The following is a 12,644-nucleotide window of genomic DNA, read 5'->3' on the forward strand; positions in this document are numbered from 1 at the left end:
CCTGTCAATCACCTGAAACACGGCTGAGAGTGGACAACTGGGGGCTGCGCCAAACTAGTCACATCTCTTTCGATTGCACCTGGCTAGCTTTTCAAACTATGATTTCTCTGAACAGCCGCGGCTTATCAGAGTTAGGCCCCTTCACACGTCAGTGTCTCCAGTACATCTGGTGACAGTTTTCACACGTAAATGATACGCTAACACACATAGACTCATTCAAGTTTATAGGTCTGCGCACATGTCTATGTTTCCACGGACCATGGGAAAAACATGCTGACGTGTCAGTGGTACTGCTTTCATTAATTCCTGACGCCGGCTGCTGGAGGCAGCTCTCACCAATGTTCAATGCTTGCGCTGATCTCACAGGACAATGGTGAGTGTTGTATTCAGCCCCCACTGTCTACATCAAGTGTAAAAGGAAGAATAAAATTAAAAAAAAAAACATTATACTCACCTTAACACCTAATCCCCTGAAGCCATTGTCCACTGTAATAAAAAAAAGACCCCACAAAAATAAATCTCTGATTTATATCTGTAATTTTATTGATCGCTGTAATCCATCTGTGCGACATTTGCTGAAGAGCGGGAGAGAATGACTCACTGCTGTGAGAGTGGGCTCATGAACTGTGCTGACCTCCATGAAGTCATGGCAGTTCACCTTGAGAACTCTCTCGGTGAACTGAGATGATCTCATGGAGGTCAGCGCAGAGTATGGGCTCGCTGTAGCAAGTAATTCTCCCCGCTCTTCAGCATGAGCAGTCGCCTCAGGCCACCGCTCATGCTGATGGGCAAATGTCTCACAGATGGATAATGGTGTGGGACATTATGGATTCTTTCAACTTCGGACAGGTGAGGGATATTGTTGTTTTTTATTTTTTATTTTTTTACAGGGAACAATGGCTTCAGGGTATTAGGTTTTAACCCCTATCTGACCTCGGACGGGATAGTACGTCCGAGGTCAGATCCCCTGCTTTGATGCAGGGCTCCGCGGTGAGCCCGCACCAAAGCCGGGACGTCAGCTGTTTTGAACAGCTGACATGTGCCCGTAATAGGCGCGGGCAGAATCGCGATCTGCCCGCACCTATTAACTAGTTAAATGCCGCTGTCAAACGCAGACAGCGGCATTTAACTACCGCATCCGGCCGGGCGGCCGGAAATGACGTCATCGCCGACCCCCGTCACATGATCGGGGGTCGGCGATTCGTCTCCATTGTAACCATAGAGGTCCTTGAGACCTCTATGGTTACTGATCGCCGGTGGCTGTGAGCGCCACCCTGTGGTCGGCGCACACAGCACACATCCATTTCTGCTACATAGCAGCGATCAGCAGATCGCTGCTATGTAGCAGAGCCGATCGCGTTGTGCCTGCTTCTAGCCTCCCATGAGCTATTGAAGCATGGCAAAAGTAAAAAAAAAAAAAGCTGAAAAAAATGTTAAAAAAATAAAAAAAATATATAAAAGTTTAAATCACCCCCCTTTCGCCCCAATCAAAATAAATCAATAAAAAAAATATAAAATCTACGCATATTTGGTATCGCCGCGCTCAGAATCGCCCGATATATCAACTAAAAAAAAAAAACATTAACCTGATCGCTAAACAGCGTAGCGGGAAAAAAATTCAAAACGCCAGAATTACGTTTTTTTGGTCGACGCGACATTGCATTAAAATGCAATAACGGGCGATCAAAAGAACGTATCTGCACCGAAATGCTATCATTAAAAACGTCATCTCGGCACGCAAAAAATAAGCCCTCAACTGACCCCAGATCACGAAAAATGGAGACGCTACGGGTATCGGAAAATGGCGCAATTTTTTTTTTTTTTTAAAGCAAAGTTTGGAATTTTTTTTCACCACTTAGATAAAAAATAACCTAGTCATGTTTGGTGTCTATGAACTCGTCCTGACCTGGAGAATCATAATGGCAGGTCAGTTTTAGCATTTAGTGAACCTAGCAAGAAAGCCAAACAAAAAACAAGTGTGGGATTGCACTTTTTTTGCAATTTCACCGCACTTGGAATTTTTTTCCCGTTTTCTAGTACACGACATGCTAAAACCAATGATGTCATTCAAAAGTACAACTCGTCCCGCAAAAAATAAGCCCTCACATGGCCAAATTGACGGAAAAATAAAAAAGTTATGGCTCTGGGAAGGAGGGGAGTGAAAAACGAACACAGAAAAACGAAAAATCCCAAGGTCATGAAGGGGTTAAAGTGAATATAATGTGTTTTTTTTAAAAAAAATTTGTTCTTCATTTTACACTCGATGTAGACAGTGGGGGCTGAATACAACTCTCAACGTTGTGCGCTGATTGCAAGAACAGGTGACAATGATGTGAGCTGTCTTTAGCACCTGGTGCCTGAGAACAGTGCGGAATGTGTCGGCTTTTCTCAGGCTCGTGTACATGTGATACTGATGCGGAACACGTATGCCACACAGACACAGTTATCCCTGGTACAGGTTTTACCAGTACCGGAAATATCAGGATGAGTGAAGGAGGCCTAAGACATACCTGCTGCCTGAAGCAGGGGGACAGATTTTTCACTCTGAAGTTTTATTACCTATTCACAGCTGATATCCCAACTGATCACAAAAATAAAAGTCCCTATCCCAGTACCTCCTGATGTTTGCTATAATCATGTGATACCCCTGTTTTAGTGATTGGGTCCCTCGGTAAACATTTATATATCAGCATTGCTAGAAATACATAAAGAGGGCAGTTTATTACAATCAAAGAAGCACAGTGTGAATGAAGCCTGGAAGTCGCGGTTCATCTTTGCTGGGCTGTAGTTTTCTGCTTTGGGAAATTATGGTTTGTTATGTATGTCATTTCACATATCTGATATTTTTTTTTTAAACGTTTTAGCAATTGCACTGAAAAAAATGTTCCAAAGCACACGTGAAATGACTTCTGTCGTTCTTTCTATTATGATGCCACTTTTCACATATGTACTAAACAAGTTACCTGTGAAGAACAGGGCATTTCCATTGCATTTTTTTTTTTGCAACAGTTCTAAAAATTGCTGCAAAATATTTAACAGTTTCTATAAACATGTTTCTGCTGCACAAAGATGTGACAAATGGAAAAATGCACCCAAATTCTCGTTAGATGGACACAATAAGATACAGCCTGAATACTCTGTCTGCAGGTTCTTACAGACCTAGAAGATCAGCTGAACCGTATGAGTGAAGAAAATGCAGAGCTGAACAATCAAAACTTCTACTTAACCAAACAGCTGAATGAGGTCTCGGGAGCTGCAGAAGAAATAGTACAACTGCGAAGCGAAGTGGACCACCTACGGAGAGAAATTACTGAGCGGGAGATGCAGCTTACTAGTCAGAAACAGGTAGCGTTCTGTCACTTCTTCAGTACATGTACAGTGCAGTAACACATACCAACTTTACATGCTTTGCCTTATATTCATTTTTGCCATAGAAAAGGGTCTAGGTTATTACTTAAACAGCGAGGTGGTATGCCACAAAAATGGCAATTCTGTATCAGTTTTGCATTAGACTACATTTCTAGCAGTTGTCCTCATACACTTATTCGGTCTGCACAAACTGGGAGAGTACTAGTGAAGAAACTGCTTAGGACTAATGTTTCTGCCTAGCATTACTGCTTTTGAATGGAGTGACGCAGCCCAAAAATATAGTTGTGGATTTTATTTGAAGAAAAATATGTCTCCTTGTTTTTAAAGGGGTTCTCCACCTTACACAATCTCTACGTGCTAGAAAGGTGTGTTGATGGTAATTATAAAGTGTTTTGTTGACTGGGACCCAATGGTCAGCTGTAATCTAGGGGGAATCCTAGCCACTAGACCAGCTAAATATTAGTGTTGGGGCTCATTCATACGTCTTTTTCACGTAAGGGTTCTATACATGTTTTTTACTGGTAGCCCTTGTACCTAGTATAGTCTATGACGTTGTTTACATGTGCAATTTTTTTTCACGGACTGAGTGCTCCTCGCAAAATCGCAGATACGTGTTCGAATTTGATCCAAGTGTCCTATCATAATCGGCAATACAAGTCTGTGTCCGTGAAAAATCATACAGATGGCATCCGTGTTCTGTCTGTTTTTCAGAGTGCTAGGTAGGAGAAGGTAGAGACATTATTTTATTTTAGTTTCTCATCCAAGAAAAACTGATGAAACTCTGAACAAATTCACAGTTGAAACTGGGAAAAATTTTTTGTACGTGAAAAAAAACATGTATGTTTGAATGAGCTTTTAGACAAAGGACATCTGTGTAACACAGGATCTGCTCACTAGTATGGCCAAGAGATGAGGGTTCCAATGAAGTCCCCCTCCCTACATTAACTCCACCTCTTGCGACAACTTTTATTTTAAGTTTTTACACCATATGCATAGACAGTAAAGCCTTAACTTTATAAAAGGATTTGTGAAAAATAATTGTAAAAGGTGTGCTGTGATAATTACAGACCATGGAAGCTCTTAAAACCACATGCACAATGCTGGAGGAGCAGGTAATGGATTTAGAGGCACTGAACGATGAGCTCTTAGAAAAGGAACGTCAGTGGGAAAGCTGGAGAAGTTCACTAGAAGACGAGAAGGCACAGTTTGAGTGTAGACTCCGAGAAGTGCAACGACTTCTGGATACTGAAAAGCAGGGCAGGTAAAGACCTGGTATTTTTCTTTTAAACCTTTCTATTTGTGCTGTGCATAGACTTTGTATCACTGGACATTCAGCTTATTTGAAGCTCAACAAACTGTAAAAACATGCTGATCCTTGTTTGCATTATTGTAGACCTGCTGCTCCTGTTCATCATAGGCTATTATAATACGAAGCATCTTTCATACACCTCAAAGGGTTATCTGGCCACCCAAACATCTCCCTCAAAAATGCTCGAGAGTGGCATAAAATCATAAAGGAAGTAATACTTAATCGCCACTCCGCTAACTTTATTTTCCACTGCTTTCTGGGACACCTGGGCAATATCCTTCCGGCTTTGCAGCTGGACAACCCCTTTAACATGAGCATATGTTATACAATGCTTTCCTGTAGTCAAAGAGACTGTGGTTTATTTTTCTAAAACACCCTGACCAAGGAGTCTTTTCTACTATTCACTATAGTCTGGAGTTGTAACTTTGAGTCTACACTGAGCACTGGCCACTCTCCACAAAGAGAGATGTTACCCCTTAGACCCCAATCCTAGGACTCTCATAAAGCCAAATCAAATCTCTTGCTTTACACTGGGGAGGGGCAACACCCCGAAACACATTTCTGCATATTTTGGTTGACTTTTATCTCAAGTCATCTGGCAATTCTCGTTATAGGGCCAATATTGACTTTTAGAATTGCTGCTTCCCATAGGTGGCACTAGAGTTCAAGTCCGCTTCCTCTCTGAATAGGCAATTTTCATATTTAATTTCCAAGAGGAGCACTGCATGGCCTATAAGTCTCTTTACACTGCCATGTCAGGCATGTCACTCTCCACATGTTGCCCATTAGACACAGGGCACTGAAGCATTTTTCATGCATGCTTGGTTTCTTTGCTCCTTTTATCCTTTGAAATAAGTGGATTAGGTGGTAGGGATTTACATCTGTCTATGTCTAGACCAGTGACTCTTGTTCGTGGTCTTCTGTGATTTATTAGCAGTCACAACTCAGTAGCAGACGGGAGTGAAAGTGATGTGTATTCAGACTGTAAAAGCAGGAAGATTATAATTCTGTGAGGTTATTATTGGCTCATAACGTTCAGTGTCTCCTGCTCTGTACCGCAGTTGGCGCCAAGCGGAGAGACAGCATCTTACAGGCTCTGGGCTAAATAGGTACTTGTCTTTTTTCCTTTTTCTATAAAAAAAAAATGGACACAAGAATTTATATTATTATTTATGATTCCAACACTGCTTTACCTGGAGCAAACCTTTTCATACATACCATTAGACTTGCTGTCTTTTTACTTTACCATTTTAACATTGACATCATCATCAAATGCATAAATTGCTATTCCAAAGTATCATGTAGGTGATACTAGCAAAAAATCCAACCCAGGTCATGCGAACTGATTCTGTAGGTTTTTCCATTGCTACTAATCTTTTTCTACTGGTCCAAACAAGATAAAACACTATTCAGAGGATGTTTGGCCCTTACAATTGAGATATATTTTGGCTTTTTTTTCACACTCTCTCTCTCTCTCTCTCTCTCTCCTTTCATCTTGTTCTTAGAGAATCTAGCTCTCTTTCCTTTTTTTTAACTGTTTTCTTTAAACATAGACACAATGTGGCCTTAATTGAGCTTTATTCATACATAAAGGTACAATAAACAGAGCAAAATAAAAATAGAATTGAACGAGGACACTACTAGAGAGCAAACATGGTATGACAGGCCATAACTAGTGGGCCGTCCCTGATAAAAGCCCAAATTGTTATTAAATATGTCACTTAAAACTAAATTTTAGATTTTGTGCAAGAACTTTAATGCCCAAAAATGATAAAAATATTCTAGGAGTGATACCTTTATTGGCTAACCAGAAAAATATATATTTGCCAGCTTTCAGAGCACAAAGGCTCCTTCTTCAGGCAGGTCTACAAAGGAATTATTGAAACAAGAGCACAACATTTAAGAGATATCACAAGACTGTTGTGCATAGGGTGGATGGGGTGATGCCTCCTAATGATAAGCCAAGGAAATCAAATTAAGGTTTTTGTTCTTGCATATGTTTTATGCTCGTACTTGCTACAAGGTACTGCTATTATGTGTTGGGCATCAAATGTGGCACTGTTAGACTAGGCATGAAATGTGGCACTTTTAGACTAGGGATCAAATGTGGCACTATTGCATTAGTCGACCAGTCTTAAAGGGAACCTGTCACCCCCAAAATAGAAGGTGAGCTAAACCCCCCAGCATCAGGGGCTTATCTACAGCATTCTGGAATACTGTAGATAAGCCCCCGATATATCCTGAAAGATGACAAAAAGAGGTTAGATTATACTTACCCAGGGACGTTCCCGCTGCGGTCCAGTCCGGGGCCTCCCATCTTCTTACGATGACGTCCTCTTCTTGTCTTCACGCTGTGGCTCCGGCAAAGGCGTGCTTTGCCCTGTTGAGCGCAGAGCAAAGTACTGCAGGCGCCGGGAAAGGTCGGAGAGGCCCGACTCCTGCGCACTGCAGTACTTTGCTCTGCCCTCAACAGGGCAAAGTACGCCTGTGCCAGAGCCGCAGCGTCAATGTAAGAAGATGGGAGGCCCCGGACCGCGACGCCCATCATATCGGGACCACCCCTGAATGAGTATAATCTAACCTCTTTTTCTCATCTTTTAGGATACATCGGGGGCTTAATTACAGCATTCAAGAATGCTGTAGCTAAGCCCCTGATGCTGGTGGGCTTAGCTCACCTTCGATTTTGGGGGTGACATGTTCCCTTTAACTTCTTGTAGTTTGTAGGATATAGCTCCCCCTGTTATTAGTTCTATTTTCTCCTAGAACGTCCACCTTATGTGTCCAGTAGCTCAGTCATATCATTTGAATTATCACACACACACTTCAAATTTTAACACCAAAAAGGAAAGGTCGAGCAATTCTGGAACTCACAGAATCAATAGACATGTTAATGATAGGCAAATGATGAAAAAGTGGAAACAAAATTTTAAAAACATCTCAACGGCATGAAGAGGCCTTCACGAGGGAATGTGACACTGGTTCTACCAGGATTATGGTGTAGTGTGGCATAATATTACGGTCGCTGGACCCCTGTAGTCTTAATTTCAGATAAAATAACAGCTTGGCATTACATTGATTTGGTGTCCAACGAGCCATTTTTCAACACAACAATACCAGTTATCATGTTGCTTGTTCTACTGTGAGCTACTTTTGTGGCTTAAACATGATTCCATGGCATGCAGGGTCTCCAAACTTGTCTCCAATCAAGCACATCTGGAATGTTGTGGTTCAGCAAGTGTAAAAGGAGCTGCCGGCAGTGGATCTTGATGATTTGTTTGTCAAAAGCCCATTCAGTGTGTCAGAACATTCCTCAGACAACGATTAATAACCGGTTTGATAACATGCCAAGGCGTGTGTTTTTGCTCTTGTTGCTCATATTCTATACTGTATAAATCGAGGTGCTTTGAACATTTTGATTCCATTTTTTCATCATTTGCATATCATTAACATGTTTCTAGATTGTGTGGATAAATATCTCCACGACTTTTCCACCTTGGTGTTGCAATTATGCAAGCTAAATGTTGTGTGTGCATGTGTGTATACAGTGAGAAAAATAAATATTTCATACACTGCCGATTTTGCATGCTTTCCCACCTACAAAGAATTGGAGAGATCTGTAATTTTATCTTAGGTACTCTTCAACTGAGAGGGACAGAATCTTAAAAAGAAAAAAAATCCAGAAAATCACATTGTATTATTTTTACATAATTAACGGAAACCTGTCAGCAGGACTGTGTTGAATAACCTACTGACAGTTTCAGGTCGGCGCCGTTATACTGATTAAAATGATATCTGGGTTGATGAAAACCATCTTGTGGTTGTTATTTACTCTTTATTTTCAGTCAAGGCTATGCTCTTGTTCTGGGGCGGCCTGTGGGGGGTCTTCATGTGGTGCTCTTATTAGGTATTCATTAGTATGGCTTCTGACAGGTCATTGATCCCTAAGTGAACTGCCCCCTAATACCTAATCAGAGAACCACATGAAGACCCCCCCCCCCCCCCCCCACAGGCCGCCCCGGAGCACGAGCATATCATTAACTCAAAACTGAAAGTAAAGATTAAACAACAACCACAAGACGGATTTCATCAACCAAGGTATCATTTTAATCAGTATTACGGCGCCGACCTGACACCTTCTATTGTTTATTGTGCATGATCCTGCTGACAGGTTCCCTTTAATTTGCATTTTATTACATGATATTAATATTTGACACAATAGTACAACATAACTTAATGTTTGAAAAATAATCCCAAAGATATTCTTCCTACAAAAATACCATGCATGAAGTAGCATTAATGCTAAATTGCATATTATAAAGGGCAGAGCGACTCAAATATATATAATAATACAGGAGAAAAAACGAGTCAGAAGCTCATAATATACAAACGTACACAAAACTTTTATTAAATATCCATATACATAAAACTAGAACTGTTAGTATGCAAGTCCATACAGTTCTTGGAGCAATCAGTAATGTTTATAACAATATGAGGTACATGACAAAAATTCCTGTATTATTATAACTTAATGTTTGGTACATAAACCTTTGTTTGCAATTACGGAGGTCAGACGTTTCTGATCTGGAGACTGGCTAGTCCACTCCAGGACCTTGAAATACTTCTAAGGCCGGCTTCACACTCAGCGTATGAAAATACGGTCCGTATATTACGGCCGTAATACGCTGAAATGTCCCGAAAATAGTGGTCCGTAGCTCCTCCGTAGGCAGGGTGTGTCAGCGTTTTTTGCGCATGGCATCCTCCGTATGTAATCCGTATGGCATCCGTACTGCGTGGTTTTCTCGCAGGCTTGCAAAACCAACATACCGCTATAGAAATGATCCATGTGTCCCAAAAAGAAAAAAATATATATATATATACTGTCTATATATATATATATATATATATATATATATATATATATATATATATATATATATATATATATATATATATATAATATATATGTCATTAGACACATATATGTATATATATTATTTTTTCCAGCGCTATACAGCTTGAAAGCCGGTAATTCAATTACCGGCTTTTTCTTTCTCCTTCCTAAAACCCGACATGATTTGAGACATGGTTTACATACAGTAAACCATGTCTTCTCTCCATTTTTTTTGCAGATTCCACACTACTAATGTCAGTAGAGTGTATCTGCAAAATTTGGCCGTTCTAGCTCTTAAAATAAAGGGTTAAATGGCGGAAAAAATTGGCGTGGGCTCCCGCGCAATTTTCTCCGCCAGAGTAGTAAAGCCAGTGACTGAGGGCAGATATTAATAGCCTGGAGAGGGTCCATGGTTATTGGCCCCCCCCCCCCTGGCTAAAAATATCTGCCCCCAGCCACCCCAGAAAAGGCACATCTGGAAGATGCGCCTATTCTGGCACTTGGCCACTCTCTTCCCATTCCCGTGTAGCGGTGGGATATGGGGTAATGAAGGGTTAATGCCACCTTGCTATTGTAAGGTGACATTAAGCCTAATTAATAATGGAGAGGCGTCAATTATGACACCTATCCATTATTAATCCAATTGTAGTAAAGGGTTAAATAAAACACAAACACATTATTTAAAATTATTTTAATGAAATAAAAACAATGGTTGTTGGAGTATTTTATTCTACGCCCAATCCAGTCACTGAAGACCCTCGTTCTGTGAAAGAAAAAACATAATAAACCAACAATATACAACAATAACCAACAATATAGCCAATTTTTTCCGCCATTTAACCCTTTATTTTAAGAGCTAGAACGGCCAAATTTTGCAGATACACTCTACTGACATTAGTAGTGTGGAATCTGCAAAAAAAATGGAGAGAAGACATGGTTTACTGTATGTAAACCATGTCTCAAATCATGTCGGCTTTTAGGAAGGAGAAAGAAAAAGCCGGTAATTGAATTACCGGCTTTCAAGCTGTATAGCGCTGGAATAAATATTAATATATATACATATATGTGTCTCACTGACATATATATATATATATATATATATATATATATATATATATATATACCTATTCTATGTGTACACATTTATTCTACCTATTCTACTGTAAGCTGTCAGTGTGATTTTACTGTACACCGCACTGAATTACCGGCTTTTCTCTCTAACAGCGCTGCGTATTTCTCGCAAGTCACACTGCTTGTCCGTGTGTAATCCGTATTTTTCACGCTTCCATAGACTTTCATTGGCGTATTTCTTGCGCAGTACGGTGACAAACGCAGCATGCTGCGATTTTGTACGGCCGTAGAAAGCCGTATAATACTGATCAGTAAAATACGGCAGATAGGAGCAGGGGCATAGAGAATAATTGTGCCGTATTTTTTGCGAGTTTTACGGACGTAGTTTCTGCGCTCTTACGTCCGTAAAACTCGCAAGTGTGAAGCCGGCCTAACAGAGCTACTCCTTAGTTGCCTTGGCTGTGTGTTTTGGGTCATTGTCATGCTGGAAGACCCAGCCACGACCCATCTTCAATGATTTTATTGAGGGAAGGAGATTGTTGGCCAAAATCTTGTGATACAAGACCCCATCTGTCTTTCCTTCAATGCTCTGCAGTCATCCTGTCCCCTTTGCAGAAAGGCACCCCCCCTGTATGATGTTTCCCCACCATGCTTCACAGTTGGGATAGTGTTCTTGGGGTTGCACTCATACTTCTTCCTTCAAACACGGCGAGTGGCATTGATACCAAGTTCTATTACTCTGTCGCCTCATTGGGGGACACAGGACCATGGGTGTTATGCTGCTGTCCATTAGGAGGCGACACTATGCATAATCTGAAAAAGATTAACCGTGACTCCTCCTTTGCAGTATACACCCCTGGACGGCGTCAGCCTTCTCCAGTTTTTGCTTAGTGTCGCATAGGAGGCACACCTAAAAATTTTTTCTTTACTCTGTTTTTCCGACGGGATTACAGATGAAGAACATCCCTTTGTCCGGCCCCGGGTTCATAGAGTGGAAAAGGCTCTGCATACGCTTGACCTTGTCAGGGCATTGCGTATATTATGTCTAGGACTGCGTCCTTCCGGAGGTCTGATTCTCTTTTCCTTCCGGAAGGCGGCCGCAAGGGTCTGCCAGCTTCCAAAGCTACCCTTGCCAGGTGGATCAAATCCACCATACAAGAGGCCTACCGCCTTAAGAATTCTCCTCTTCCAGCCGGTATTACGGCACACTCTACACGGGCGGTAGGGGCCTCCTGGGCCAATTCGGCACCAGGCTTCGGCACAACAAGTGTGTAAGGCGGCCACTTGGACTAGCCTACACACGTTTACAAAACACTACAGGGTTCATACCCAGTCCTCAGCGGACGCGAGCCTGAGTAGATGTGTTCTGCAGGCGGCGGTGCCCCAAGTGTAGGGGCCTGTCTGCACAATATTCGTCCATTGCTTTCCACCCAGGGACTGCTTAGGGACATCCCATGGTCCTGTGTTCCCCAGTGAGGCAACAGAGTAAAGTAGATTTTTGTGTACTCACCGTAAAATCTCTTTCTCTTAGCCTCTAATTGGGGGACACAGCTCCCACCCTGTTGCCCTTTCCGGGCCATTGTTACTGTTGAGTTCTCATATTGTTTTCTTGAGCTTGTCCATAGTTGCCTTCTTATAGGCATGGTAATGTTATTCATGTTACGTTCCTCCTACTGCTTTTGCACAAAACTGGAGAAGGCTGACGCCGTCCAGGGGTGTATACTGCAGAGGAGGAGCCACGGTTAATCTTTTTCAGATTATGCATAGTGTCGCCTCCTAGTGGACAGCAGCATAACACCCATGGTCCTGTGTCCCCCAATTAGAGGCTAAGAGAAGAGATTTTACGGTGAGAACACAAAAATCTCCTTTTTGTTCTCATCTGACCACATGACATTCTCTCATGCCTCCTCTGGATCATCCGGATGGTCATTGGTGAACTTCAAACGGGCCTGGATATGTGCTAGTGTGAGCAGATGGACCTTGCGTGCCCTGCAGGATTTTAAT

At 41.7% G+C, this 12,644-nt stretch overlaps 1 protein-coding gene across 2 annotated transcripts in view; it reads left to right on the forward strand.

Moving 5' to 3' along the window:
* Positions 1 to 12,644, forward strand: part of CIT (citron rho-interacting serine/threonine kinase) — a 254,862-nt gene that overhangs the window by 183,778 nt on the left and 58,440 nt on the right. The window contains exons 25-27 of one of the 2 annotated variants that reach the window (XM_069758420.1): positions 3,148 to 3,345; positions 4,437 to 4,630; positions 5,740 to 5,787. In XM_069758420.1, the coding sequence (XP_069614521.1) occupies positions 3,148 to 3,345; positions 4,437 to 4,630; positions 5,740 to 5,787 (440 nt within the window). The remainder of the gene's footprint in view (positions 1 to 3,147; positions 3,346 to 4,436; positions 4,631 to 5,739; positions 5,788 to 12,644) is intronic. The other variant, XM_069758429.1, reaches the window with a different exon arrangement.

Source organism: Ranitomeya imitator, chromosome 1, assembly GCF_032444005.1.
Source record: "Ranitomeya imitator isolate aRanImi1 chromosome 1, aRanImi1.pri, whole genome shotgun sequence".
NCBI classification, from domain to species: Eukaryota; Metazoa; Chordata; class Amphibia; order Anura; family Dendrobatidae; genus Ranitomeya; species Ranitomeya imitator.